Raw genomic sequence first — 24,914 nt, 5'->3', positions numbered from 1 at the left:
AGGCCGGGGCCTCTGTAAACACGGCGGGAGAGGGGGCACCCGGCGTGGAGGCGGCGCGGGGGGCCGGGGCCGAGGGCCCGGGGGCCGGGGCCGGTCCTCAGCGGGCGTGTGGCGGCGGCGGCGGGCCTGGGCCGGGCGCGCGCACCGGGTGGGCCAGCGTGACCGGCAGCGCGTCGTTGTGCTGCACCAGGGACGCGTGCTGGTAGTGCAGCACCAGCTCCTTCAGCGACGCGTACAGGTTGTAGGGCTCCGCGAAGCCGAAGCCCGTGGCCGTGCGGTAGATGACGCAGTGCTTCGTGTCGCCGTCCACCCTGCGGGCGGGACGCGGGGTCAGCGGGCAGGCGCGGCCCCCACGGGCAGGGGCTGGAGGGCGGGGCCGGAGCCTGCTCGGGACACTCACACGACAGAGCATGCGTAGCAGCCTCGCTGGCTGCTCTCCCGGATGAGGAAGGTCCCGTCGCGCTTGCCGCTCAGCATCTCCTCGGCCTGCGTGCGGTTGATGCTGCCCACGTACCAGGTGCGCTCCTCGTGGTGCGGCAGGTCCTCCTCGTCCTCCACCAGCGAGTACTGGCTGCGGGAGGCAGGCATGGCCTTGGCCACGCGCCCGCCCACCGCCCCGCCGATTCCCCCCCCCCCCCCCCCCCCCCCCCGCCCGCCCCTGTCCCCCACCCCCGTCCCAGCCCGCTCACTCCTCTGTCTCATTCTTGATAGCCACTCGTTGATCTTCTTCTGCCGGGCGCCTTTCTGGGTCAGCCACCTGGGAGGGAAGCAGGGTGAGGCCGGGCCGCACGGCAGGGGAGAGGCTGCGGCCCGGAGCACCAGCCTTGGCTACTCTGTGACAGACCCCCCCCCCCCCCCCCCCCCCCCCCCCCCCGCCGCGGCAGCAGGTCGGCCTGGGGGTTGCAGCCAGCAGCGGCTGTTCCCATGCCTCAGTTTCCCTGGTGGTTAAAGACAAACTTCACAAAGGACTCAACCAGCTAAGTGAAAAGTGCAGACCAGGGCGGGCAGGCCCAGGGGGCCGTGCGCCAGCGCCCACCCCCCGCCCTGCCCCACCGCTCACACGAGGTACTGGTCCCGGATCTTCCGCAGCTGCATGAGGTCCGGCTTGAGGCTGTTCATGCGCTTGTCTGTCTCGCGGTTCTGGGCGGCCTGAGCCCGGAGGTCCTGCTCCAGCTTCGTGCGGCTCTCATGAATCTCAGCGATGCGAGATTTGAGCCTTTCTGAATTGAGGAGGATCCTGGGAGCAGGACAAGTATGGGCTTTTCCAGAACCCTCTCTGGGCGGGAGCCTCAGCTCAGTGACTTCAGTTGAATTTCTATTCACCCTTCAAGGCCCATGTCCTCCCCCCCAACGCTGGCTGGACTCCTCCCCGCCTCTTCTGTGGCAGCAGGTCAGGTGGGGTGGGCGGGTTGGGGGGTGGCTCACCTCTGCATCTCCTTCTCATTGCCTTCCCTCCGGAAGTGCTCCAGGTACTCCTTGCTGTATTTCTCCTGAGTCTGGCCCTGTTCCTCAAAGATCTTGATGGTCTCATTGAAGGCTTCGATCGCCGTGCGCTTCATCTGCAGCTCCTGGAGAGAGGGGTGAGGACGGGTGTCCTTTCTCCCGAGACTCCCCCAGACCCCACTCCAAGGGTGGAAGACAGATTCCAAGTCTTGACCAGGGGACACTCACAACACACAGAACAAACTCCTACTCTGTCATCAACACTCAGTTCCCAGACCCTCCAGAGCCTCCTCGCTAACCACAGGGTCTTTCTATCACTGTGGGGAACGTGGGCCCGCGGGCTCCGGCCGTGGGAGAGTTCTGGTTTCTCCGCATCATGGACGCGGGGAACCTCAGTATTCGTCCCTGTGAGGATGTCCTGTGCGGAGGGTGTGCCTGGCAGCCGGGCTGGCCCTGGCCTGGGGTGCGTTCTGAACATCAGCAGGTGTGCAACAGCCACTTGGGCTGCAGTTCCCAGCAAGCACTGGCTATAAGCAGCAAACAACTGCATGGCCGGGCGCCTAGGTTTTCTGAGCAGCCTGGGTGCAGAGCCGGCTGTGACCTGCAGCTGGAGTGGACACACTCTCCTCGCTTCAGCCCCTCCAGCCTCAGTTTCCTCAGTACCTGGGAGGTCCGTGTGTATTCCTCGTATAGCTGGTCATACTCTCGGCTCTTGTCCTGGTACTGCTGGTGGTAGACCTTCAACTGGGCACCCACTGCCTCCACGCTGTCCTCCTTGACCACTTGGTCCTGGGCACACAAGGCAGGTCAGGGGCAGCAGGAGGCCGATGGGGCCCAAGGCCTTCCTGGACCGCTCGCACCTGCTGGTACTTGGACACCGGGTAGAGCAGCCGTGTGTCCAGCTTGGCGTTATACTGGGCCAGCGACTCATGGCGGTAGTGGGTGATGAGGTCCACCACGGAGCCGAAGGCCAGCGGCTCCGAGAAGCCGTAGTGGCCATCGCGGTGGAAGACCTTGATGAGCTTGTTGCCGCCACCCTTCCTGGGGGGGCAGGGGAAGTCAGCGGCCCGCATGGGGGGGAAGGGGGGTGAGGTCGGCGGCCCTGCCCAGTCCGCACCTGAGTGTGAGCGTGTACTCGCCGTGGATCTTGCTGGACGCGTCCCGTACTAGGAACGTGCCGTCGGGTGTGTCCCGGAGCTTCTCATTCACCTCCTCCCTGGGGGACACAGGGTGAGGCAGGGCACCCCGCCCCCCGAGCCGCCCGAGCCCCCGCGGCCGCCTACCTGGAGATGTCGCCCCAATACCACTCGGCGTCCTGCAGCGAGGCCGGGCCGCCCCCGTTGGCCAGGCCCGCGGGCCCGGGCTTCGCCTTGGCCGGCTTGGGCGGCAGCGCTGGGCAAGGGAGGGCACGGTGAGCGCCTGCGGCCCGGAGGCCGCCCCCTCCCCTTGGGCCACGGAGTCACCTGGGGGCAAGGCCTCCCGCTCCTCCATGTGCTCCCGCAGCAGCGTCTCCACCAGCAGCGCGGGGAAGTCAGGCCCAGGCTCGCTCCTGGGGGATGGGAGGGGAGGCAGGGAAGCCGGGAGGCGGGGCCTCAGCCGGGGCGTGGCAGGAGGGGACGCCCCCGGGGAGGAGGGGCGAGGCCCCGCCCACACAAGCCCCATCCTCGCTTTTCCACAGGAGGACTTCTCTCAGGCCCCGCCCACACGAGGGTAACCACGCCCCACTTCCCTAGACCCCGATTCTTCCCAGGTCACGCCCCCAACCACTCACTAAACCACCGGCACCTCCCCTCCCTTGGAGCCTCTGAACACGCCCTTCAAGCTCCGCCCACCTGACAGACCACGCCCACCCACCCACGACCTTTTCTCCCCCTCAGGCACCACTTACTCAGGAGCTCCGCCCATTCAGGAGCTCCGCCCATCCTTCTTCCCGCCACCCCCTGCCGTTTCCTCTAGACACCAGACGGCTTGGTTTCCCTCACCGTGGAATTCCTCCTAAACCTCAGCCCTCCGCCAAACCCCAGTCCCCCCCCAAAGGGACCCCAGAGCCGCCCCGCCCACTCACGCTAACCCACACCCGCTCCTCCCGCCGGCCCACTGCCCCGAGGCCCCGCCCACTCACGCTAACCCACACCCACTCCTCCCGCCTGCTGCCCCGCCCACTCACACTAACCCACACCTGCTCCTCCCGTCCGCCCACTGCCCCGAGGCCCCGCCCACTCACCCTTCGGACACGCCTCCCGCCGAGGAGGGTGGAGGCAAGCCCAGCAGCAGAGGCCCGAAGGAGGCGCCCAGCGCGCGCAGGGCGGGGCCGGGCGCGGGCGCGTGGCCGGCGATGCGGCTCAGGTGCTGCAGCAGGAAGCGCAGCGTGAGCGCGCGGTGCAGGGGCAGCGTGGGCGGCTCCAGCACGGGCCCCACGGGCCCCGCGGCCTCTGCGGACACAGGGCCGGGGTTCAGGCGGGGCGGGCGGGAACCGGCGCCCTTTCCCCCCACGCTGCCCCCCAGGCTCACCCCGCAGGGCCCGGTGCGCCTCGGCCGCCGCCTCCGGGGTCACCAGCGGTGCGGGCAGGGCCAGCAGGAAGCCCTTGACGGCGTCGCACAGCGCGGCCGCGTCCCACTGCTCCAGGTCGGCCAGCGCCCAGTCTGTGGGTGCAGGGTCAGCGCCCGCCCGCGCCCGCCCGCGCCCGCCCCCCGGGCCGCCCCCTCACCTGTCCTGGGGGCCGGCGGCTCGGGCCGGCAGTAGGCTTCGCAGTCCAGCTCTGGAACGGGCACCGCCAGGCCGAGTCAGGCCCCACGCCCAGGCCGGCCAGGGGCCCCCGCCCCGGCCCCGCCGGCCGGCCGCTCACCTGTCCGCTCCAAGGCCTCCGCCAGCTTCAGCAGAATGGGGGGCGCTGCGTCCGGAGGGCAGAACTGTTCCGGCAGGTCCGGGAGCACGGGGCCTGGGGGAGCGCCGGCCTTAGGGACCGCGGCCTGGGGGCCCAGCGCGTGCGCCCGGCGGGTGCGGGCCCAGGGCTGGGGAGGCGATCTGGGATGAGGTCCCGCAGACCCCCGACCAACGCGCCCGGCCAGGGCTGCCCGGTCCCCGGGGCGTCCCAGCCTGGCCGGGGCCTTTTCGGACACACGGCCTCCGCGCGGAGCCCTGGGACAGGTTCCACCGCCGGGGGTTGGTAAGGAGAAGCCACTTAGCGCCTGCATGGCGCGGCCTGGCAGGCCGGAAGTCCCCGCAAAGGCCGCACGCGGGGGGGGGGGGGGGGGGCAGGCGGGAGCCCCGCGCCCTCCTCCCTGGCAGAGCTGGGGCGGACCGGGCTTGGGGCCCGCGGCGCTCCACCGGCAGCCGTCCAGTCTGGCTCCCCAGCAGGGCAGCCTGGCCGGGGCCCGAGGCCGCTCCCAGCAAGGCCAGGGGGGGCCTCAGGCTGCGGAGAGCCCCGCAGCACAGAAAGTGCTCCCAGAGCACGGGGGGGGGGGGGGGGGGGACTCTGCACCTCAACCCCGCAACCGCGGAGGGGCCGGGGCTAGGCCCCAGCCTGAGGCTCGGAGAACGCCTGGGCATCCCGGAGTGGCTGGGCTCCATAGCAAGGGGGAAGCTGGGCCTTCCCCGAGCGGCCCGCAACCGGCGCGGCTGGGGACGCGTGGGGCTGCGTGCGGGCCGCCCACCGGCATGCGCTGTCCGGAGCCCCCGAGCCTGGCCGACCGGGTGCAGGAGAGAGGCCCCGGGCAAGGGGCCGGCGCTGCGGCCGCTCAGCCTGCAGCCCCGCAAGACACTGGCCCAGAGACCAAGAGCACCTCCCGCAACCCAGCCTCAGTTTCCCCAGACGGCCCCCCTCTACCTCGGTGGGGGCACTTGGTGCTATGCAAGGGCCCCGCGGCGTCACGGCGGTTGCGCGTGGCCTCAGTGGCTGTCCGTAACCGGCTAGGGCGGGGGAGGACTCCTCCCCAACCCCCCGCTGGCCCCGCCCCGCCCGGCCAGGGCCTCCCCACCCCAGGGCCTTTGCTCTGCCCTCAGTGCCTCCCACAAAGGGCTCCATCTTCACAGCCACCTGCCAGCCCCGCCGGGCAGGGCCAGGCCTCCCGTCCCCGGCTCACCTGGCTCAAGGGGTCCATCGCGGGGCCTGGCGGGCAGCGGCCGGGGGCCCCGAGGCCGGGGGCCGGGCCTGGCCACGGGCACGGGCCCCAGGAACTCCACGTAGGTGCCCGGGAAGTCGCCGCGCTGCCGGGTGCGCTCGTTGAGGCCGGGCATCCAGCCCACGGCCTGCGGCCGGCGCTCGCCGCCCTCCGCCACCCCGAGCGCCTGCAGCGCCGCGCGGCTGACCACCAGCACGTCGCCGGGCAGCAGCTCCAGGTCCTCGGGCCGCTCCCGGCGGAACGGGTACAGCGCCCGGTACTGGAAGCCCTGGGCGCCCGCCATGGCGGCCGGCGGTCAGGCGGCTGCTGCGGGCCCCGTGGGCCGCATGGGCCAGGCCGGGTCCACGGGAGGCGCTCGGGGCGGGAGCCGAGCCTAGCGGGGGCCGCGCCCGCGCCGTCCCATGACGCGGGGTCCTGGCGAAGGCGGCCGTCGGTCGGGGTCCCGGTCACGCCGCTGTGGCGGTGCCCATCACTGGGCCCGACCCCGCACCATGCCCGGGCGGGTGCTGCGATGGCCTGCGGGAGGAGGGCAGGGCGGTGTCGGCCCCGGAGACGCGGGTTGCCCGGGCCGCCCCGTCGGATGCGGGCAGCGGCAGCGGGCAGCCCTGGAGACGCGGTGCTCCTCGGCCAGACAGGGAAACTGAGGGTTGGAGTGGGGCCGAGTCAAGCCGGCCCGGCCCCGCTCCAGACCCAGGCGGGCAGCTGGGGGGGCCGAGGGGAGGTGGGGCCGGGCCAGGCCCACGGCGAGGAGGCACCGAGGGCGGACGGGGCGCAGGCGGGGAGCGGGGTGTGCGGGGCGCACAGGCTTAGCCCGACCCGGGGGCGGAGGCGGCGCGGGGGGGGGGGGGCGGAAGGGGCGGGAGCTCAGCCCTGGCCGGCCCGTACCCCACAGATGGGGAAACCGAGGCAGAGGAGGGGCAGGCGGGGCGCAGGGCTGGCGGGTGGCCGCCTGGGTCCGCGCCCGGAAGCGGGAGACCCAGGCCCTCCGCGCCCCCCCCCCCCCGGGCCCGCACGACGCGGGACGCCCGCGTCCCCCGCCCCGCCCCCGCCACGCAGACGCCCCGGGGCCCCGCGCCCCCCCCGACGGCCCAGCCGCCGCGTGGGGCCCGAGGCCTCCGCATCTGGGTCGGCCCCGCGCCGCCCACTTCCAACGACGAGGCCCGGCCCCGCCGCCGGGGCCCGCCCCGACTCACCGGTGGCGGCCGCCGCCGTCGCGGTCGCGGTGTCGCCGGGCCGAGCGCGCCCCGTGGCCGCCTTCGCCGCAGCCGCAGCCGCGGGTCCTCGCGTCAGCCCCGGCGCCGAGCGGCCGGGCCCGCCCCCGGCGGAGGCAGCCGAGCGCGCTCGGGCCGCAGGGCGCCGGGGGCGGGCCTGCGCGGGGCGGGGCCTGCGCGAAGACGCGCGCGCTCCCGCGGAGGCGCACGAGGCCGCGCGGAGACGGCCGAGCCCCGCCGCGAAGAGCGGAGCGCTGTAGGCCTCGCGCGCGCCTGGAGCTGGGCTCGGCCCGAGCGGAGACGGAGGCCGCAGCCGCTTCGGGCCGGGCGGTTCCAGCCAGACCAGACCGGCCGCGGGAGCGGGGGAGGCGCCGGCCCGACCCGCCGTGCGCAGCTGCCGAGCGCCACGCAGCCCCCAGGAAGCGGCGGCCGCGTTCCCATGGCAACCGCCGGCGTCCGGCACGTCCCCGAGCTGCGCAGGCGCGGCGGCGACGGACGCCGGTTACAGCTTTATTTCCGGAAATAGTGGCAGCCGCTGACGGGGGCTTGGCCGGGACTTCCGGGAAGGGGTCCCGCGGTCCGGGCGGCCCCGCGTTGCGCCCGCGGGTAGTGCGTGGCGGTCGCCGGGTCTCCGGGGACGGAAGGCGTCTGGTTCTTTGCGACCGCGCTCGAGGCCGCTGCCGGGCGTCCGTGGCGACCCCCCGCCGCCCCCAGCCCCACACACCACACGGGAGGCGCTCGGTACGGGTGGGCTTTTATTCGCTGCCGGCCCCGGGGCGAAGGCGGGGCGAGTCATGCACAGCCTCGGCTGCCGGCCGGCCGGCGGGGTGCACGGGGCGGGGATGCCGAACCCCCTCCCGCAGCGTCTCGGGAAGCCACGAGCAGAAGCCCCGCGCACGGGAGGCGCCTCGCAGCCGTTAGTCTCGTAAACACGAGGAAACTCAGGCACAGGGTGGGCAAGCCGCTTTCCCAGGGCCACACAGTGAAGCTGCGGTTCCGACAAACTCCTGTTCACCCGCCACGTCCCCAGCTCCCTCTCCTTCCTCCAGGCGGACGCCAGCGAGGCGGCCTGGGCGGCTGCGTCGCGCGGACTCCCCCGCGGCCTCGGGTCCGGAGACGGGCTCGGGTCACACAGACACACGGACAGGACACACGGACACAGACTCGTCGAAAGTGCTTGTCTCGGCCCGGAGCGGCGCGTGCGCGCGGCCGCGTGGCTCGGAAGAAGTAATAAATTAGTGGCAGGCGCGGCGTGGGCGGCGGCTATGTACAGGGCCGCGGCGGGCGCGGGGCGGCGCGGGCGGCTCAGTGCGGGGCGCCCGGGCGGTGTACGGCGATGTGCGGCACGGGCGCGGCGGGCGCGGGCTGGCCCGCGGGGTCCCCCGCCTCCGCGGGCTCGTCGAAGCTCACCTCCTGCACCGCCTTCTGCTTCTTGAAGGAGTCGCGGCGCTCCGACAGGTGCAGCCGCCGCATCACCACCAGCTCGGCGTCCGCGCCGCGCGCGCGCCGCCCCGCGTCCGCGTCCGCGCGCTCCGCGCAGCCCAGCCCCAGCTTGTCGGCCGACTGGCCGCGGCGCAGCAGGCGCGGGGAGCGCGCGGGGCCCAGGCCGGGCAGCGGCGAGGGCGCGCGCGGCGCGGGCGCGGGCGGGCAGGCCAGCGGCGACGGCGGGATGCTGCTCGTGGACTTGCGGCGTCCGGAGCGCGGCCGCGGCGGGCCCAGCTTGGCGGCCAGGCCGTGCAGCGAGCTGGGCCGCGCGTAGCCGGCGGCGGGGGACGCGGGGTTGCTGGCGGCCGGGGAGGCGCTGGGCGGGGAGGCGGCCTCTGCGGGGACAGGCGGGGCGGGTGAGGGCGGCGCAGGCCGGACCGGCTTCCCGCCCCAGCCAGTTCCTACTCGGGTCCCAGGCGGCCCAAGGCCCCGCGCCCGCCCTCACGCACCCGCGGGCGCCTCGGGCGCCGGGCTGCGGCTCGGCGTGGTGGGGCTGGCGGACAGGCTGTGGGTGGGCGAGCCGGGCAGGCTCTCGCCGGACGACAGCGAGTGGTGGAGGCCGGAGGAGAAGCTGCGGCTGGTGTGCAGCGCGGAGGTCTGCTTGGAGATCTTCTTGAACAGCGACTTCCGCCTGGCGCGGGGGGGAGGGCGCGGGGTGAGGGCGGTCGTGGGAGGACGGCCCCCTCCCCCGTCCCGCCCGCCGCGCTCACCGGTCCTGAGTCTCCCGCCGGCGGCCGCGCTTGCTCCTGCGCGCCATGCGCCCCTTGGCGGCCCTGCGCGCCGGGCCCACCTGGATGGACGTGTTCTCCAGCGCTGTGGTGCGCAGCGAGATCTTCCCGCCGCTCTGCGGGGCGGCCGGGCCGCGTCACCGGGGAGTGCGGGCACCCTCCCGTCCACCGGCTCGGGGCGGGGTCTGGGGAGCGCCCCCCGCCCGCCGGGTCCCGCTCGGCACCTTCAGCAGCAGCTCCACCACGTCCACGTGCACCAGCCCCAGCACCGACTCCCCGTTGATGTGGGTGACCAGGTCCCCCGCGCGGAGCCCGGCCTCCTGCGCGGGGCTGCCCTCCTCCACGCTCTGCGGGCGGGACGCGGGGTCAGGGGCCCCGCCGGCCCTGCACACCCGCGCCCCCGAGGCCGGGGCGGGGCCGGGAGGCGTGCCCGGGGCGGGGCCTCACCCAGACCACGTGGTGCACGGTGTAGACGTCGCTGTCGCCCAGGTAGACGCGGATGGCGCGCAGGCTGAAGCCGAACTTCTTCCCCGAGCTGTGGATGACCACGGGCGGCCGCAGACTCCCGCACACGGGCGAAGGGTCCCGGCTGGGCGAGGAGTCCCGGGATGAGGGGTTGGAGGACAGCGAGCGCGGGGACAGCGGGCTCATGAGGGGGCCGCCGCTGCCGTCATCTGCGGGGTAGCGAAGGGCTGCGTCGAGCCCCAGGCCGCCTCCTGGCCCCGCCCCCAGGCTGGCCGGACCCGCCCCCAGGCCGCCTCCTGGCCCCGCCCCCAGGCTGGCCGGACCCGCCCCCAAGCCGCCTCTGGCCCGGCAGGTCCCGCCTCACCCCACCCAGGCCTATCAGCTGCTCTGACCTCGCCTCATCACAGCCTCTCAGATCCTCCGACTGTCCCAGCCCTGCCCCCACCGAAGCCTGGCCTATCAGCTGCTCCGGCCCCGCGCACTGGCCTTCTGGCCACACCCCCCGCTGCTACTGAGGCCGCCAGGGCCGCTGCGGTGCGGGTCACCTGCGGTGATGATGAGCGACAGCGCGGACACCGACGCTGACTTGGGCACGCGGCCGCCGCCGCTGCCGCCGCCGGGGGAGGCCCGGGACTTGTCGGGGGCCGCGTCCCTGGGGCCCCCCAGGCGGCGGCCGCGGCCGGCGTCCAGGGCCCGCGCGGTGGAGTGGCGCGCGCCGGTGCTGTTGCTCCGGAGGCGGGCGTGGCTGAGCGCCGCGGCGTCGGCTGCGGGGAGGCGAGAGGCGGGGTCAGCGGGGCGCCGGTGGGGGGGCGCCCCCAGGTGACCCGAGCCGCCCCTCCGCCGCAGCCTCAGCCCCGACCCCGCCCCGCCGTGAGCTGAGGCCTCTCTCAACGCATCTGGAGAACTCCTACTGACCCCGCTCGGCCCCACTCCCCCACCTACCCGAGAGGCTGCAGGGCTTGGGAGGGACAGGGGTGGAGGGCGGAGGGGCGTCAGGCTCCCCGAGGATGAAGACCGGCTTCCTGGGGTCCTCACGGCCTGGGCCTGGCGCCTCATCCTCGGAGGAGAAAGCGAACTTGGGCACCGTGTCCAGGCTGATGGTGCCCGGGAGAGCCGGGGTGGGGCTGCGTTCGGGCTGCGAGGGGCCAGTCCAGGACCTCAGCCTGTGGGGACCAGCAGCCGTGTCACCCCAGCCCTAGCGTGGGCCAAGCTCGTGGGGGCAGGGGGGAACTCTTATTCCTCCGGTAAAACCCATCCTTCGACTCCCACTTAGCACACTGTGGAGGCTCTGGGCTTTGAAGGCTGAGTAAGAGTTGGTTAGTAAAGGGATTCAATGATGGTGTGAACAAGAGTCTAGCAGCACGCCGCTGCCTGGTTTGTAGCCAAAGGGAAAAGGGTGTCTGGGGCCTGAAGATGTTTCCCGCTTTTCTACTGGCCACCAGGAAGCTCCTCCAACATCAAACTGTGCATCCCTGGCACGGTGCTCACCGGATGTCGGCGCTCAGCCGGCGGCCCTGGCGGCCCATCTCCCCATCGCCCCTGCGCTCCCAGGCCTCCTCGTGGTCCTCGCTGAAGGTCCTCTCAGAGCCCATAGGCCCGGGCTGCACGGCCAGGAACTCAGAGCTGCTGTACACCTGGGGGTTGGAGAGGCAGGAAGGGGCTAGGGCAGCAGCCGTTCGAGGAGAGAGGCGGACCGGTAGTGAGGTCCAGGCCACCCTGGGCTGCCCTGAGACCCTGGCCCAAAAGACACTGGAGCAGCCTGGCACCCATCGCTCAATCCTGCATCCCAGCTGCTCAGGAGGCTGAGATCTGAGGATCACGGTTCAAAGCCAGCCCAGGCAGGAAAGTCCATAAGACTCTTACCTTCAATGAATCAACAAAAGGCCTGATTTGGAGCTGCGTCTTGAGTGAAAAAGCTCAGGAACAGCGCCCAGGCCCTGAGTTCCACCCCCAAGACCAGCAAAAAATAAAAAACAGAAGAACAGAGCAAAGCTGAGACTGGTGGGAAAGGAGCGGTTCACGTGGGATTGCTAGTGGTGTCCCCAAGCCTCCCCTCTAGCCCTGACCACGGCAGCCTGAAGCCACAGCAGACGCTGTGTGGACCTAGGGGATCCTGTGTGGACGCCGGGTGCCACAGACAGGTCTTCCCGCCCTCAGGATGCTCCTCCTACTGCCAGGGCTCGAGTTACACAGGAGACATTTCAGGTGAGCTCACAGGCTGAGTGGGTGGCTGTCACCCTGGGGAGCCCGGCACGGGCTCACCTCGGTCCACACCCACAGGGGAATATTACTCGGCCGTGAAAAGGAACAAAGCTCTGGCACAGAGTGGCAGCAGCCAGGCACAGAGGCCTGTGAGACTGTGGACAGGAAACACGGAGGCCATGAACCCACAGAGCTGGGACACGGAGCAGCAGCTATGGAGGGCCAGCGGTGGCCTGGGAGGGACAGGGTGTCCTTTGGTGGAGAGAGACGTGATTGTACAACACTGGAAAGGGGGCTGGGGGGCTGGGCTCTCCTGTAGAACAGTGAGAACCACAGAGTTTGCTGTGAGGCGCGGCAGGTAGACCACACCCAGCCCCAGCCCTGCAGCCCCACCGTGCCAGTCCCAGGCAGATCACACCAGCACCGGCCACGCCAGCCCTGCCCACCTTGCTGAAGCGGTGGGAGCAGGACGAGAACTGTGGAATCTCTGTGGATGACTCCTCGTCGTTGGTCTCCTCATCCTCGGAGCCCAGGTGCCGGTACCGCTCCGAGCGGGCTGTTGGGGGAGAGGCAGGGCAGCCCGGGCTCCTGGAGCTGGGCAGCCAGTGCAAAGGCCCTGAGGTGAGCAGGTCCCAGGGTACATGGTGGGGGGGAGCATAGCCTGGGGGGAAGGCAGAACATTCCAGACAGAGCTACTGATGGAGCAGGCTGGCTTCACGCTTGGTGGGAAGGGGGACAGGACACGTCTGCACACAGGCACACCCGTGGGTCCCTGCCAGCTTCCTGTGGGACGGCCTGGGACTTAGCCAAGCTCTGCCACACCCGGCCTCGGTTCCCCCTTGAGAAACCCCAGTGGGCCCTGCCCTGAGAGGATGGGGGTTTCTGGGACCCCCTCCCAAGGTCAGGCAAGGGGCTTGGCTTGAGGGGAGCCGGGACCCACGCGTCCCCACGTACTGTCGAAGTAGCTGGTGTCGTCATCTGCTTCGAGCTGGGGCACAAACTCAGCTTTGTGCCGCAGGAGCCCGGCCCAGTCCAGGGCCCAGAAAAAGGGGTGCTGCTTCACTTCATGGGTGCCACCTGCAAACGCGATGTTGAGCCCTGTGCCCCCCACCCCTGCTGACCCTCGCCCGCTCTCCTGGACGCCCCTCAGCCTCACGCAGTACCCGTGCCCAGGCGCTCCATGGGACTCTGACGCAGCAGGCGCATGATGAGGTCCTGCGCCTCGGCCGGCAGCGCCTCCTCCCCGTCGGGCCACACGATGTCATCTGTGGGAGGCCGGAAGTGAGGGGAGGCCCGAAGAGGAAGCTGGGAGTGAGGGCGCCACCCCCCCAACGGCCGCCAAGCCAGGGCCCCCGGCGACGCACCGCTGACCACCTGGCCAAACAGCTCCTCGGGGGTGTCTCCAAAGAAAGGCACGCAGCCCACCAGGAACTCGTACAGGATGACGCCCATGGCCCACCAGTCCACTGGCTTCCCGTAGCCCTGGCGGAAAATCACCTCGGGCGCGATGTACTCCGGGGTCCCGCACACCTGAGCAGGCCGGACAGGGAAACTGAGGCCGCCCCCGCCCGGGGACAGGCTCCTGAGAGGCGGGGACATGCGGGCTTCCCTCCTCCGGGCCCTCCCACCCCGCCGCGCCCGCCCTCTCTTCCACCCAGGACCGGGGCTGCCCACCTGCTTGTCCATGAACTCGCGAGCGTCCTTCTCGATGTGGCCTTCGTAGAGGTTGGTGGCCATGTTCATGAGCCCGATCTTAGACAGGCCAAAGTCAGTCAGCTTGATATGTCCCAGCGACGTGATCAGCAGGCTGCGGGCAGGGACGGGGCCGCTGGGTCAGCACCCAGAGCCAGGCCGCGCCAGGCAGGCCCAGGGCACCAAGGCCCAGTGCTGGCTGCAGGCCTGTCAAGAGGCCTTGCACTGTGAAGCCCCGCCCCCAGCACACAGCCCCGCCCCTGCGCCCTGGCCCCGCCCCCAGCTCACCAGCCTTGCCCCTGCGCCCTGGCCCCGCCCCCAGCACACCGGCCCCGCCCCTGCGCCCTGGCCCCGCCCCCAGCACACCGGCCCCGCCCCGGCGCCATGGCCCCGCCCCCAGCTCACCAGCCTTGCCCCGGCGCCATGGCCCCGGCGCCATGGCCCCGCCCCCAGCGCACCGGCCCCGCCCCGACGCCCTGGCCACGCCCCTGTCCCGCTTACTTGTCTGGCTTGAGGTCGCGGTGCACAATGCCATAGTTGTGCAGGTACTCCAGCGCCAGCACGGTCTCCGCGAAGTACATGCGCGCCATGTCCACGGGCAGCGGGCCCATGTTCTTCAGGAGCGTGGCGCAGTCGCCGCCTGCGGGAGGGGCGGACGGGGCGGCGTGGAAGCCGTGCCCGGGAGCCCTGCCCGCGCCCCGCCCCGCCCCCGGAACGCGCGCCCCACTCACCCTCCACGTACTCCATGACCATGCAGAGGTGGCGCCGCGTCTCGAAGGAGCAGAACATGCCCACCACGAAGGGGTTCTCGGCGAAGGTGAGGATGTCGCGCTCCACGAACACCTGCTGGATCTGGTTGCGCAGGACCAGGTTCTGCTTGTTGATCTTCTTGATGGCGAAGCGCTGCCGGGTCTCGCGGTGCCGCACCAGGTACACGGCCCTGCGGGGCGGGAGGGGCGCGGGGGTCGGGGCTGGGCCGCGCCGCGCCCCCCTCCCTCCAGGGTCACCCTCCCCTCCACCCCCCCTCGCCGGGTCACCCTCCCCTCTCTCCACCCCCCCCCGCCGGTCACCCTCCCCTCCACCCCCCTCTGCCCGGTCACCCTCTCCTCCACCCCCCCCTGCCGGGTCACCCTCCCCTCCACCCCCCCCTGCCGGGTCACCCTCCCCTCCACCCCCCCCTGCCGGGTCACCCTCCCCTCCACCCCCCCCCTGCCGGGTCACCCTCCCCTCTCTCCACCCCCACCCCCCCCGCCGGGTCACCCTCCCCTCCACCCCCCCCCCCCGCCGGGTCACCCTCCCCTCTCTCCACCCCCCCTGCCGGGTCACCCTCCCCTCCCTCCACCCCCCCCCACGCCGGGTCACCCTCCCCTCTCTCCACCCCCCCTCGCCGGGTCACCCTCCCCTCCCTCCACCCCCCCCCCCACGCCGGGTCACCCTTCCCCCATCTCCCCAGGACAGCGCCTCGCCCGCCCAGTGTCAGACGTGCAGGTGGTGCAGGTGGAGGTGTGCAGCAGGCCGAGGCACCCTGGGCCGCCGGAAGCGGGGGTCTCCAGGACTCACCCGTACGCCCCGTTACTGATGAGCTTAATGGTCTCGAAGTCGCTCTCCCGAGGCTTTCTCCGAGCGGGGCCGGCCAGGGCGCGGTTCTGGGGGCGGGAGGCGGGGCTCAGGCCTCCCGAGGACAGGGCCGCGCCACGCTGGCCTGCCACAGACCCCGCACTCGGCACCCCCCTTTCCCAGCTGCTCCTGCCAACTGCGACACCCTGTTCCCAGCCCGATCCTCCCCGACCCCCGTGGCGGGGTCAGCCCCGCACAGTCAGCCCCGCTCCTCTCTGACATTCACTCAGCTTTCCTCGACCTCCCCAGAAAGCACCGGGGGAGGGGTGCAAGCGGCTGCTCACCTGGGGGGAGCCGGGGGACCCGGGCGCGGGGGGCGGGCCCTCGTCCCGGTCGCTCAGAGGCACAATCTCTGCGGGCGGAAGGAAGAGCCTTTTTCCTATCGCCTCCGGACCTGGCCTCCCTTCGGACCCAAGCTGGCCTAGAACTCACAGTCCTCCCGTAGGCTGGGGTCCCGGCACCCAGCCTGGGCCAGCAGCCTTCGGCAGGGTGTCCAGCCTGGCCCCTCCTGGTCTAGGGACAAGGTTCCTAGGGCTGGACAGCCAAACTGAGGACCACAGAACACTCTGGAAGGCTGTAGGTCCTTTGGGCTTCCCATATCTGAGCACCTGAAACGGCCTGAACGCGGAGGCCTCGCCCAGCCGCAGGGCGCTACCTGGGGACCCCCTTACTTCCGAGACCCAGACGTGCAGAGGGCCAATTCCTGGTGAGTTATGGTGAACACAGACACCTGATGACAACGCAACCAGGTCCTGTGGTCACAAACTGAGGCGGGCACCAGGAGCAAGGGCCTGAGTTCGAGTCCAGCCTCTCTCCATGCTCTTGTATCTTCGCTCCAGGGCTGTGTGGAGGCTGCCTCCCCAGGCCGGGCCACCGGAGCGGGCACTGTGTCCCCTACTCTTCCACTTGGGTCACGCCCCCAGCCCTGCTCGCTTCATTTCCCGAAAGGTCCCTTTTGCCCAGGGCTCGGAGCTGCCCCAGTAGCCCCGGGGAACACGCAGGAGCCGCTCACTCACACCCGACCTGGAAGCCAGTCTCTGCGGCCGGGCTGCGCTTGCGCTGGGGGCTCCGACCGAGCCTGGCTTACCTAACTAGTCCAGTCCCTTCCGTCCTCTTCTTGAGGCGCTGGGGATGGAACCCAGGGCCTGGCAGGTGCTAGACAAGTACTGGGTCTGCAGGACACCCCTGCCCGGGCTCACCCTCCAGGGGGTCCTTGGCCAAGCCGAGCTGTCCGATGATGTACCGCGGCAGGTCCGTCTTGATGCCCTGGCTGTCCCGGGCTTGGCCCTCGGCCGCCTCCAGCAGGTGGTAGAACTCCTCGGGATCAAACTCCTGGACGCACAGGACCAGAGCGGGCCCAGAGCTCAGGGTCCGACCCAGCGCAAGGCCCTGGCCGGCCCCGGCCCCCGCCCGCGCCGCACGCACCCGCGCACGCGCGGAACTGCCGCCTGGGCCTCACCAGGCATTCCAGGAGCCGCGCCGGCCGGGAGATGATGATGAGCAGCTTCCGGACCAGCTGCACGATGAAGCCCACCTCCTCGCTGTCCGAGCGCTCGTGAGCCTGCCGAGGGGCGTGGCGTCACCACGGCCGCACCCCACGGCCGGCCCCGAACCTCATCATGAACGGCCACCGTGGACCTGAGCCTGTCAAGTAGGGCAAGCGGACCCGGCCTCCAGGCGGGTGTGGAGGCACGGGGCCCCGCCCATCCCGGAGTGGGTGTGGCCACTCCAAGTCAGGAAGTGGTTCGTGCCACGCCCACCAAGGCTCCGCCCAAACAGCCCTGCCCAACATAGGCCCCGCCCCCCAGACGCATCTGCAGAGCCCCGCCCGCCACGGCTCCGCCCACCACACACATCCTGCAGCAGCCGCTCCAGCTTCTCCTGCATCTCTAGGAAGTAGCGGGAGGTGACTAGGGCCTCAGCAGACTTGGCCAGGCAGTCCCGGGCCAGCTCCACGATCTGGTGGTGGATGAAGCCTAGGACGCCATCCGCTAAGGCCAGACGGGCGTCGTCCGGCGCATAGGCCGCCAAGAAGTCCTGCAGGCGGCCCTCCATCTGGGCTGTGGCCTGGGCGGGTAAGAGGGCAGTGTCGGGGGCAAGACTGGGAGGAGTCATGCGCAAAGGGTGGGCGCGGGCCGGGGCCGGTGCGCAGAGGGCGGGGCACGGTGAGGGGCGGGGCTGGTCCCATGCAGTCTCGCTGAGGGCGGAGTCTCGCTCAGAGGGCGGGGCGAGGGGCGGGGCTGGGAGGAGTGGACCCTTGCAGTCTTGCTCAGAGGGCGGAGTCTCACTCAGAGGGCGGGGCGAGGGGCGGGGCGGCAGGATGGCAGTCCTGCTCAGGGCAGGGTGAGGCAGGGGGAAGGCCGGCCCTCCGGCCACCTGGCCACCCCAGCACGGCTCACCTTGGGGAACCTCTCCCGGTACACGTGATTCATCATGGCGATCTCATTGTCAAAGGTTCCTGACGTGCGTCCTGGGCTGCCAAGGGACAGGAAGGCGGGCTTGGGACCCAGGATCTGGGCCGGAAGCCGAGGGAGGCCTGGGAAGGGCCGGGCTGGGGTGGGGCTGCAGGCGCACCTCAGGCTGCGGGAGCGGGGGCGCATGCGTGGGGAGCGGCCCCCCTCGTCGTCCACCACGCTCTCGGAGCTGCGGAAGTGCTTGGACAAGAAGTGCAGCTCGTCTGGGGTGGGCTGGAAGGGGAGCTGGTGGAGGCGCTCCCGGGAGGACGAGCTCGACTGCGGGGAGAGGCGGGTCAGGGCCCGGAGCCGTGCCCAACTCCTGCCTGTCTCCTGGGCGCTCCTCAGCGCCCCATGCTTGCCCCCTCCCTGCCTGCAGCCCCAGATCTTCCTTTTATCAAATTCCGGCTTCAGGAGTTAAGGACGTCCGTGTCCTGTAGATTGAAGGATCTCAGGGTCAAGGGGACCCTGGGGACAGGGGGAGGGGCAGCCAGGGCAACTACCTAACACCCTACACGGCACCATGTGTGAGTCCGCCCACCCCGGAGCCAGTGGTACCGAGACTGTGGAACTGGGTGTGTTGGTGCCATAGCCAGAGGATGGGAGAGACGCGAGGGACCATCTTCTGCCGTCTGCCCTGCTGTGGATGAGGAGAGGAGATGGAAGGACAGCCAGCAGGTGCCGGGGCTCCGGAGGAACGATGGTAGACACCAGCCGGCCCGAGAAGTCCTTCCACAAGCGCCTCCCCGGCTCAGGCCCGGCGTCGCTGTGTGCGTGTGCGTTTCCCCGCCCCAGGATGCCCTCCTGGACAGCTCAGGTCCTGGCGCAGGCCTGTGAGGTGTGGCTGGCGGCCTTGGTCCCAGCCCTGGCTGCAGAGACCCAGCTCCTTGCCCAGAAAGAGGTGGGCACACAGCAGCCCGCAGCCATGGGTTGATGGTGTGTCCCCAGCTTCCTCCTGGCCCCCCAATTGTGTGCAGTTACCTGTCTATGCACAGCGAGTGTTCCAGAGGCAGGAACTACTAAGGGTCCACCAGCAGGCAAGCCAGGCTGTGGAGGTGTGGAGGAGAGAAGAGGAGGAGAGAGGACGTGGAGGGCCCTGCCCTGGCCTTCCCCACTTACCTCCGGGCGAAGGGGAAGCTGAGGGCAGCTAAGTTCCGTGGACTGTCCAGGGGGCTGCTGCCTGCTAGGGGGAGGTGGAGAAACTGAGTCAGGGGTGGAGATGGACCGCAGGCATGGCCCCCGTCCCCGCTGCTCGCACACTCACCCGTGGGGACGGACAGAGGAGACAGGGGCCGGGAGAGGGTGGGCGACGGCGTCCCTACCACCAGGCTTTTGCGGTTTCCACTGCGGCAGCTGTGGAGACGGAGACGAGGTGGCCGGTGGCCTGCAGGCTCCCTCCCGGCCAGCTGTCACCGTGGACAGCTGTGAGCCGCCGCGGCGGGCGGGGCCGGTCTTGCACTTCACACCTTCCTAGCTCGCCCCCAAAGTGCCAGCTGGGTGCCCCCAGCGCGTGCAAGGCAGCCTGCTTCACCACGGGGCCCTCTCTTTATTGTACGGGGGGTGGGCACTGGAGTTGAAGTCAGGGCCTGGGCGCTGTCCGTTAGCTTGTCCACTCAAAGCCGGTGCTCTACCGCTTAAGGCCCGGCTCTACTTCTGATGTTTGTGGTGGCGTTGCGGACAGGAAAGTGTGTCACAGGTTTGTCTGCCCTGAGCTGGCTTCCAAACACGATCCTGAGATCCGGAGGACTGTGAGCGCCACACAGGCTTAGGACACACTGGGTGTGAGGCCTGCCACCTTTCCTTCTCTGCGGGTGCCCAGCCCTCCCTCCGGCCCCCAGCCGCCCCGGGGCCTAGCCCTGCCTGGCCTCCCCTGGCCCCGCCCCGCCCGGGGAAGTCGCCTCCCCCCCACCAGCAGTCGCCCGGCAACGGCTCCGCGGGTGACAAGCGCGGCCCACGCGGCCCCAGCCACCCACAGCTGCTGAGCTCCGCTGGCTGGGCGGGGCCGGGCCGGGGACACAGCCCCGGGCGAGGTGGCCTAGGGCAGGGGTGTGGAGTGGGGTCCCACACACCCGTACATCTCCCCACGGCAGTCCCGCGCCTGCGCCCCGCGCCTGGGCTCACAGGCTGCCCAAGTCTCCGGTCCTACCCCCCGCCCGACCCAGGTCTCAGGCTGGGAAACTGAGGCCGCCACTGTCAACAGCACAGCGTGGAGACTCAGAAGTACAAGCGAGACTCGGTGGTCCGCAGCAAGTGCTGCGGGGTCTCCGCGCCCGGGCACGGTGGCACGGTGCGCGCGCACGCCGGCCACTATAGTCGCCCTCCTCCTACCAGGCCGGCCGGCAATGCTGCCCGTCCGTCACCTCCCAGCAGGGCTGTCACCCAGCCTAGGCGCCGCGGCACGCGCCCCGGACCCGCGTGCCAGGCGCGTACCCGCGCACCCCGAGATGTGCGCCCTAGACCCGAGTGCCAGGCGCGTACCCGCGCACCCCGAGATGTGCGCCCTAGACCCGAGTGCCAGGCGCGTACCCGCGCACCCCGAGATGTGCGCCCCGGAGCTGCGTGCCAGGCGCGTAACCGCGCACCCCGAGATGTGCGCCCTAGACCCGAGTGCCAGGCGTGTACCCGCGCACCCCGAGATGTGCGCCCCGGAGCCGCGTGCCAGGCGCGTACCCGCGCACCCCGAGATGTGCGCCCTAGACCCGAGTGCCAGGCGCATACCCGCGCACCCCGAGATGTGCGCCCCGGAGCCGCGTGCCAGGCGCGTACCCGTGCACCCTGAGATGTGCGCCCCGGACCCGAGTGCCAGGCGCGTACCCGCGCACCCCGAGGCGCTCCGGACCCGCGTGCCAGGCGTGTACCTGCGCGCCCCGCGGCGCACACGCCAAACCTGAGTGCCATGCGCGTACCCCAAGGCACACACCCTGGACCCAAGTGCCAGGCTCGTACCTCCGCACCCCAGGGAGCCCGGGGGTCAAGGCCCCGCATCCAGGCCCCAGTTCAACCCCAGCTGGTAGACACCAAAGCCCGCACGGGCCACACGGCCTGGCAGGGCTGAGCTGGATTTGAACCTAGGTCAGCAGGAGCCCAGCTCCGGCTGGGCCTCTCAGAGGAGGAAGCCAGGCCTCCGGCGGGGCGAGGGGGCAGCCTCTGCCACCGAACCCCGGTGTTGGCGTCGGACCCACACTTCTAACGGCAGCGAGGGGAAGGCAGACCAGCCACGGGCTTCCGGGCCGACTCCGACCCCGCGGGGACCCCGGCCGCCCTCCCCCGCGGGGACCCCGGCCGGCCCGGCCTACCTCTTGGAGCGCTGCAGCAGCGCGCCCTTGGCCAGGCGGCTGCGATGGCCCGGAGCCGCCACCGCCGTCCAGTAGCTGGGATCCGACATGCCGCGTCCCTTTGTGCCGCCGCCCCCGCCTGGGACCCGGGACGCGCGGGGGCGCAGCCGGCGGCGGCGGGACGCGGGTCGCGGCGGCGGGGCCGGCCGGGAGTCTCGTAGAACCGGGGCCGGGCGGGGGTCGCCGGGGGCTCCGCGGCCCGACCCCGAGTGCTAGAGGAGGAAGCGCGCGGCCGGGAGCCCCGCCCAGTCGAGCCGGGGGCGGGTCCTGTGTGGGGCGGGGCGAGCGGGGCGGAAGCGAAGAGCGCGAGCCGCGTGTGGGGGGAGTGGGTGGGGCGTTGCTAAGGCTGAGGGCGGGAGGGAGGGGCGTCGCCAAGACGGCGGGCGGCCTGGGCGGGGCGTCGCTAAGGGCCCAGGCGGCGTGGGCGGCGCGTCGCGAACACCGCGGGTCGCGAGGGCCCGTAATCCTGAGGGGCCCGGGCGGCACAGGGCGGGCACCGCGAGGGTCCGCGCGGCGTGGGCGGGGCGCCGCTAGGGCCCGGGTGGTATGGGCGGGCCGTTGCTAGGGCCTGGGTGGTATGGGCGGGCCGTTGCGAGGGCCGGGCGGGCGTCGCTAAGACGGTGGGCGGCGAGGGCGGGGCGTTGCTAGGGCCGGGCGGCGAGGGCGGGGCGTTGCTAGGGCCGGGCGGCGAGGGCGGGGCGCCGCCGGTCCCGCCGCAGTCCCGCGAGCGCGGCGCAGGGCTCGCCTGTCTCCCGGGGGTGGGGACCGCCCCCCTCCGCCGGCTCCGTCGCGGCGCACAGCCCCGCGCCCGGGGTCAGACGCGGACCCGCCCCTCCCCCGCACTCCTAGGCCTCAGTTTCCCCATCTCCCGGCGCAGCGAGCGCGGTCCGGCGAACCCCGGGCCCTGGGCCCCGCTTCCTGCGGGAGGAGGCGACGCCGCGGCCAGCCTGGCCGCACCGGAGAGGCGCGTGCAGGGCCAGCCTCGCACGCACGAGGCCCCGGGTTCGAGTCCTCGGCGCCAGCCTTGAGCCGAGGGACGGCGCCAGGCCCCGAGTTCAAGGCCCACGCCCGACAGAACTCAGGGAGCCCCGCGGCGGCCTGAGATCTGGGGGTCCGGTTCAAGGCCAGCCTGGGCAGCCACGTCCTTGAGACTTGATGTTTTGTGTTTGTTTTGGTCAGTCGTGGGGCTTGAACTCAAGGCTCCACCACTGGAGCCGCGCGCCACTTCCAGGAGACTGAGCGGTCATTGGAGGTTAGAGTCTCACGGACCTTCCTGCGCAGGCTGGCTTTGAACCTCCAGGATGACAGGTGTGAGGCCCCAGACCCCAGGCCCTGAGGTCAAGTTTTATGACTGATGGAAAAAGAAAGCCTTTTGGGCTTTGCTGCCCAGGCTGCCTCCCGTCCGCAGGCCTGAGCCACAAGGTCTGGCCTCCAGCCCTGCTTCTTGTTTTATGTTGGTCTGGTGGTCCTGGAGGTTTGAACTTACAGCCTGGCTGCTTGAGCCTCACCTTTAGCCTGAAGATGGTTCTAGACTTCCTAATGAAGAAGGGAAAAGAGGGGTCCCCTATCAGCCGGTGATCTGCCCTGAGACCTGGGCAAGGAGGCTCGGTGGGCCTCCAGGGCCGCAGAGGCCTGTCTCGGGCAGACCACAGGCCTCAGGGCCAGAGCCATGGGGAGTCAGTGCAGGGAGGGCTGTGGTCTGAATGGCCCTTCCTGGACCCCCAAGTCTGCTGGGGGGCTGTGGGGGTAATAGGAAGGGGGAGCAGAGGCCCAGGGGACGATGAGGCCCGATTTGAGAACCAGCCATGCCCCTGAGGGAAGAGCCCAGCACAGGACAGGACCCCCTATGCTGTGCCCACAGCCCCTCCCGCTGGCCTCGGTTTCCCCATCTAGGCACTGCAGATAGCCCAGAAGGCCTCTGCCCAGCAGGGGTCAGTTCTGAAGGCTGACCTACGACCCCCTGCAGCCACACGCCCTCTGTGGCCCCCTGAACCCCGCCCGGGGTGCCGGGTAGAAGGTTCAACTCCACCCTGCTCCCCGTCCACCGGCTGCGTGCAGAGAGCCAGACCAGGTGTCCACCCGGAAGCCAGGCGGCCGGCAAGCGCGGGTCCGTGAGGAGGCAGCCCGGGGGCAGGGATTAAACTCCAGACGGTTAGAAACTCAACTAGGGGGGACCCCTCCAGTGTGCGGCTCTGCGGCCCCCCACCGGCCTGTCCCTCCTGGGTGCAGCCCTGGTCCCCCCCCCCCGCCCCCCGGCGGCCCAGGCTGCTGCCTCCACTGCCCCCCACTCACAGGTGCCTCGCTCTGGCCTCGGGCCTGGCTTGGGAAGGGTCTGCTCGGGCTGGCCTTGCTCCCAGGCTGCTCCAGGACGGCAGCTAGGAGGGTCCTTCTTCCCCCACCCAGATGGCGCTGACCGCTGCCCCCTCACCCGTGGGCGATCACACCGGCTGAGAAAGTCTCTGTCCCGCCTCAGGGTGTTTGGGGACTTTTTTTGGTCGCTCGTGGGGCTTGAACTCTGGGCCTGGGTGCTGTCCCTCAGCTCTTCAGCTCTAGGGGAGCACTCTACCACTTGATCCACAGCGCCACTTCTGGTTTTCTGGTGGTTTATTGGAGATAAGAGTCTCCTGGACTTTCCTGCCCGGGCTGGCTTTGAACCACGACCCTCAGGTCTCAGCCTCCTGAGCAGCTGGGATGACAGGTGGGAGCCACTGGCGCCCGGCTGGCCTCAGGACGTTTGTACAGGCTGTGGCTACTTTTTTTTGGGGGGGGGGGTCCGGTCGGTTCTGGTCGTGGGGCCTGAACTCTGGGCCTGGGTGCTGTCCCTCAGCTCTTCAGCTCAAGGCTAACACACTACCACTTGAGCCACAGCGCCACTTCCGGCTTTTTTCTTTTTGCTTATGTGGTGCTGAGGAATCGAACCCAGGGGCTCATGCATGCAAGGCAAGTGCTCTGCCACTGAGCCACCTTCCCAGCCCTTTGGCTACATCTTGACATCAATCTTCCCCTGCCGCCTCACTGGGCGGCACAAACACCACCTCTGCTTGAAGGAATCTAGCTGATCCATTCATACTTTCAGTGACACCTTGGCTCAGCCCCAGAGCTCCAGAGGGAGACTCTGCTCCTCCCCTCCGCAGCTCCACCTAGCCCAGGCACCGGCTACACTCCTGCGGGCGGGTCCTATGTTTCCTCCCCTCCCTCTCTGTTCCATTCTTGCTCTGCTTTTGCCCCATTCCAGTCCAATGCACAGCACCCCCACACCTTATTACACTATGGTGTAAATGACTGCAAAACACACCAGGTGAGTCTTCAGTCTTTCCCCCGGTAGATGGCGGGACTCCGGGACCCGCACCCGTGCGGGCTCCGACACCACCAAAGCAGAACAGGCTGCTCCGGTCTGGGCCTCAGTTTCCTCCTCTGGGAAGCTGGATGGGGCGGGGCGCCTCCCGCGGCCCGCCCCGCCCGCGCCAAGCCGGCCGCCTGGGAACGCAGCACCTGTGCGGGCGCCCCGCCTCCCAGCCACCTGTTCCACGCAGGGCCGGGCCGAAGGCCGGGTTCCCCCCCCCCCCGGCGGTAAACTAAGGCCGGAGGGCGAGGCCCGCGCGCTCACTCACCTCCAGGGCCGCAGGCCCGGGCCCGGGCTGGCGGGGCTGCATGGGGAGCCCGGGCTCAGCAGGGCCGGGCTCTGGCTGCTCGGGGACAGGCTGCAAAGGAAGGCCGCGGACGGTGACCCCGCGGCCGCGCTGCGTGCGGGTCCGCGCGGGACCCGGGTGCGGAGGACCCGGCGGGCTCCCCCGAGGCGGCGGCGGCGCGCGCGCGGGGACGCGGAGCGGGGAGACGCCGCCCCCGCCACCCCCGGGCGCCCGACTCACTCGAGGGTCAGCGCGGGGATGCGCAGCCGGTCCCTGCGGGACTGCATGCCGGGGCCGGGGACGGGATCCGGGCGCCAGGCCGGGCTGAGGGTGTCTCCGCCCCGGGGCGGGGCTCCGGCTGCACCTGCGCAGGCCCGGCCCGCAAAGACCGCCGCGCGCGCAGGCAGCGCCAGCAGCCCCGCCCGCCGAGGTCACGCGCCCGCCCCGCGGCCAATCAGCCCCGCCCCGCCTGCTTTTCCACGCCCACTTGCTCGAGATCCCCACCCACCGGCCTCTCGGCCCCGCCCACCCA

At 71.2% G+C, this 24,914-nt stretch overlaps 2 protein-coding genes across 2 annotated transcripts; both read right to left on the bottom strand.

Annotated features, from left to right (window-relative positions):
* Window positions 1-91: 91 nt before the first annotated feature.
* Window positions 92-5,854, bottom strand: Pik3r2 (phosphoinositide-3-kinase regulatory subunit 2). Its single transcript, XM_042671254.1, is given in 16 exon segments — window positions 92-311; window positions 401-571; window positions 690-711; window positions 714-757; window positions 1,061-1,237; window positions 1,426-1,568; window positions 2,107-2,232; window positions 2,304-2,484; window positions 2,561-2,659; window positions 2,727-2,835; window positions 2,907-2,992; window positions 3,668-3,875; window positions 3,955-4,086; window positions 4,152-4,202; window positions 4,290-4,382; window positions 5,527-5,854. Coding segments are annotated over 16 exon segments (2,178 nt in total). The 5' UTR covers window positions 5,849-5,854; the 3' UTR covers window positions 92-97.
* Window positions 5,855-8,081: 2,227 nt separating this feature from the next.
* Mast3 (microtubule associated serine/threonine kinase 3) lies at window positions 8,082-24,669 on the bottom strand. Its single transcript, XM_042671240.1, has 27 exons — window positions 24,623-24,669; window positions 24,365-24,454; window positions 18,683-18,771; window positions 18,538-18,601; window positions 17,977-18,058; window positions 17,540-17,697; window positions 17,365-17,440; window positions 16,820-17,032; window positions 16,425-16,526; window positions 16,165-16,297; window positions 15,250-15,317; window positions 14,909-14,994; window positions 14,080-14,288; window positions 13,850-13,988; window positions 13,331-13,463; window positions 13,021-13,186; window positions 12,820-12,921; window positions 12,611-12,733; window positions 12,103-12,212; window positions 10,943-11,088; window positions 10,397-10,617; window positions 10,000-10,218; window positions 9,437-9,663; window positions 9,214-9,336; window positions 8,972-9,105; window positions 8,711-8,892; window positions 8,082-8,596 (listed from the first exon to the last, which is right to left on the bottom strand). The coding sequence occupies exons 1-27, from the start codon at window positions 24,667-24,669 to the stop codon at window positions 8,082-8,084; spliced, it is 3,957 nt and encodes a 1,318-aa protein (XP_042527174.1).
* Between the last annotated feature and the right edge of the window lie 245 nt (window positions 24,670-24,914).

The sequence above is a fragment of the Dipodomys spectabilis genome, unplaced genomic scaffold (assembly GCF_019054845.1).
Source record: "Dipodomys spectabilis isolate Male_0828 unplaced genomic scaffold, ASM1905484v1 ptg000609l, whole genome shotgun sequence".
Classification (NCBI taxonomy): Eukaryota; Metazoa; Chordata; class Mammalia; order Rodentia; family Heteromyidae; genus Dipodomys; species Dipodomys spectabilis.
Note: the sequence above shows the minus strand (reverse complement) of the source record. Positions and strands in the feature narration are given on the sequence as shown.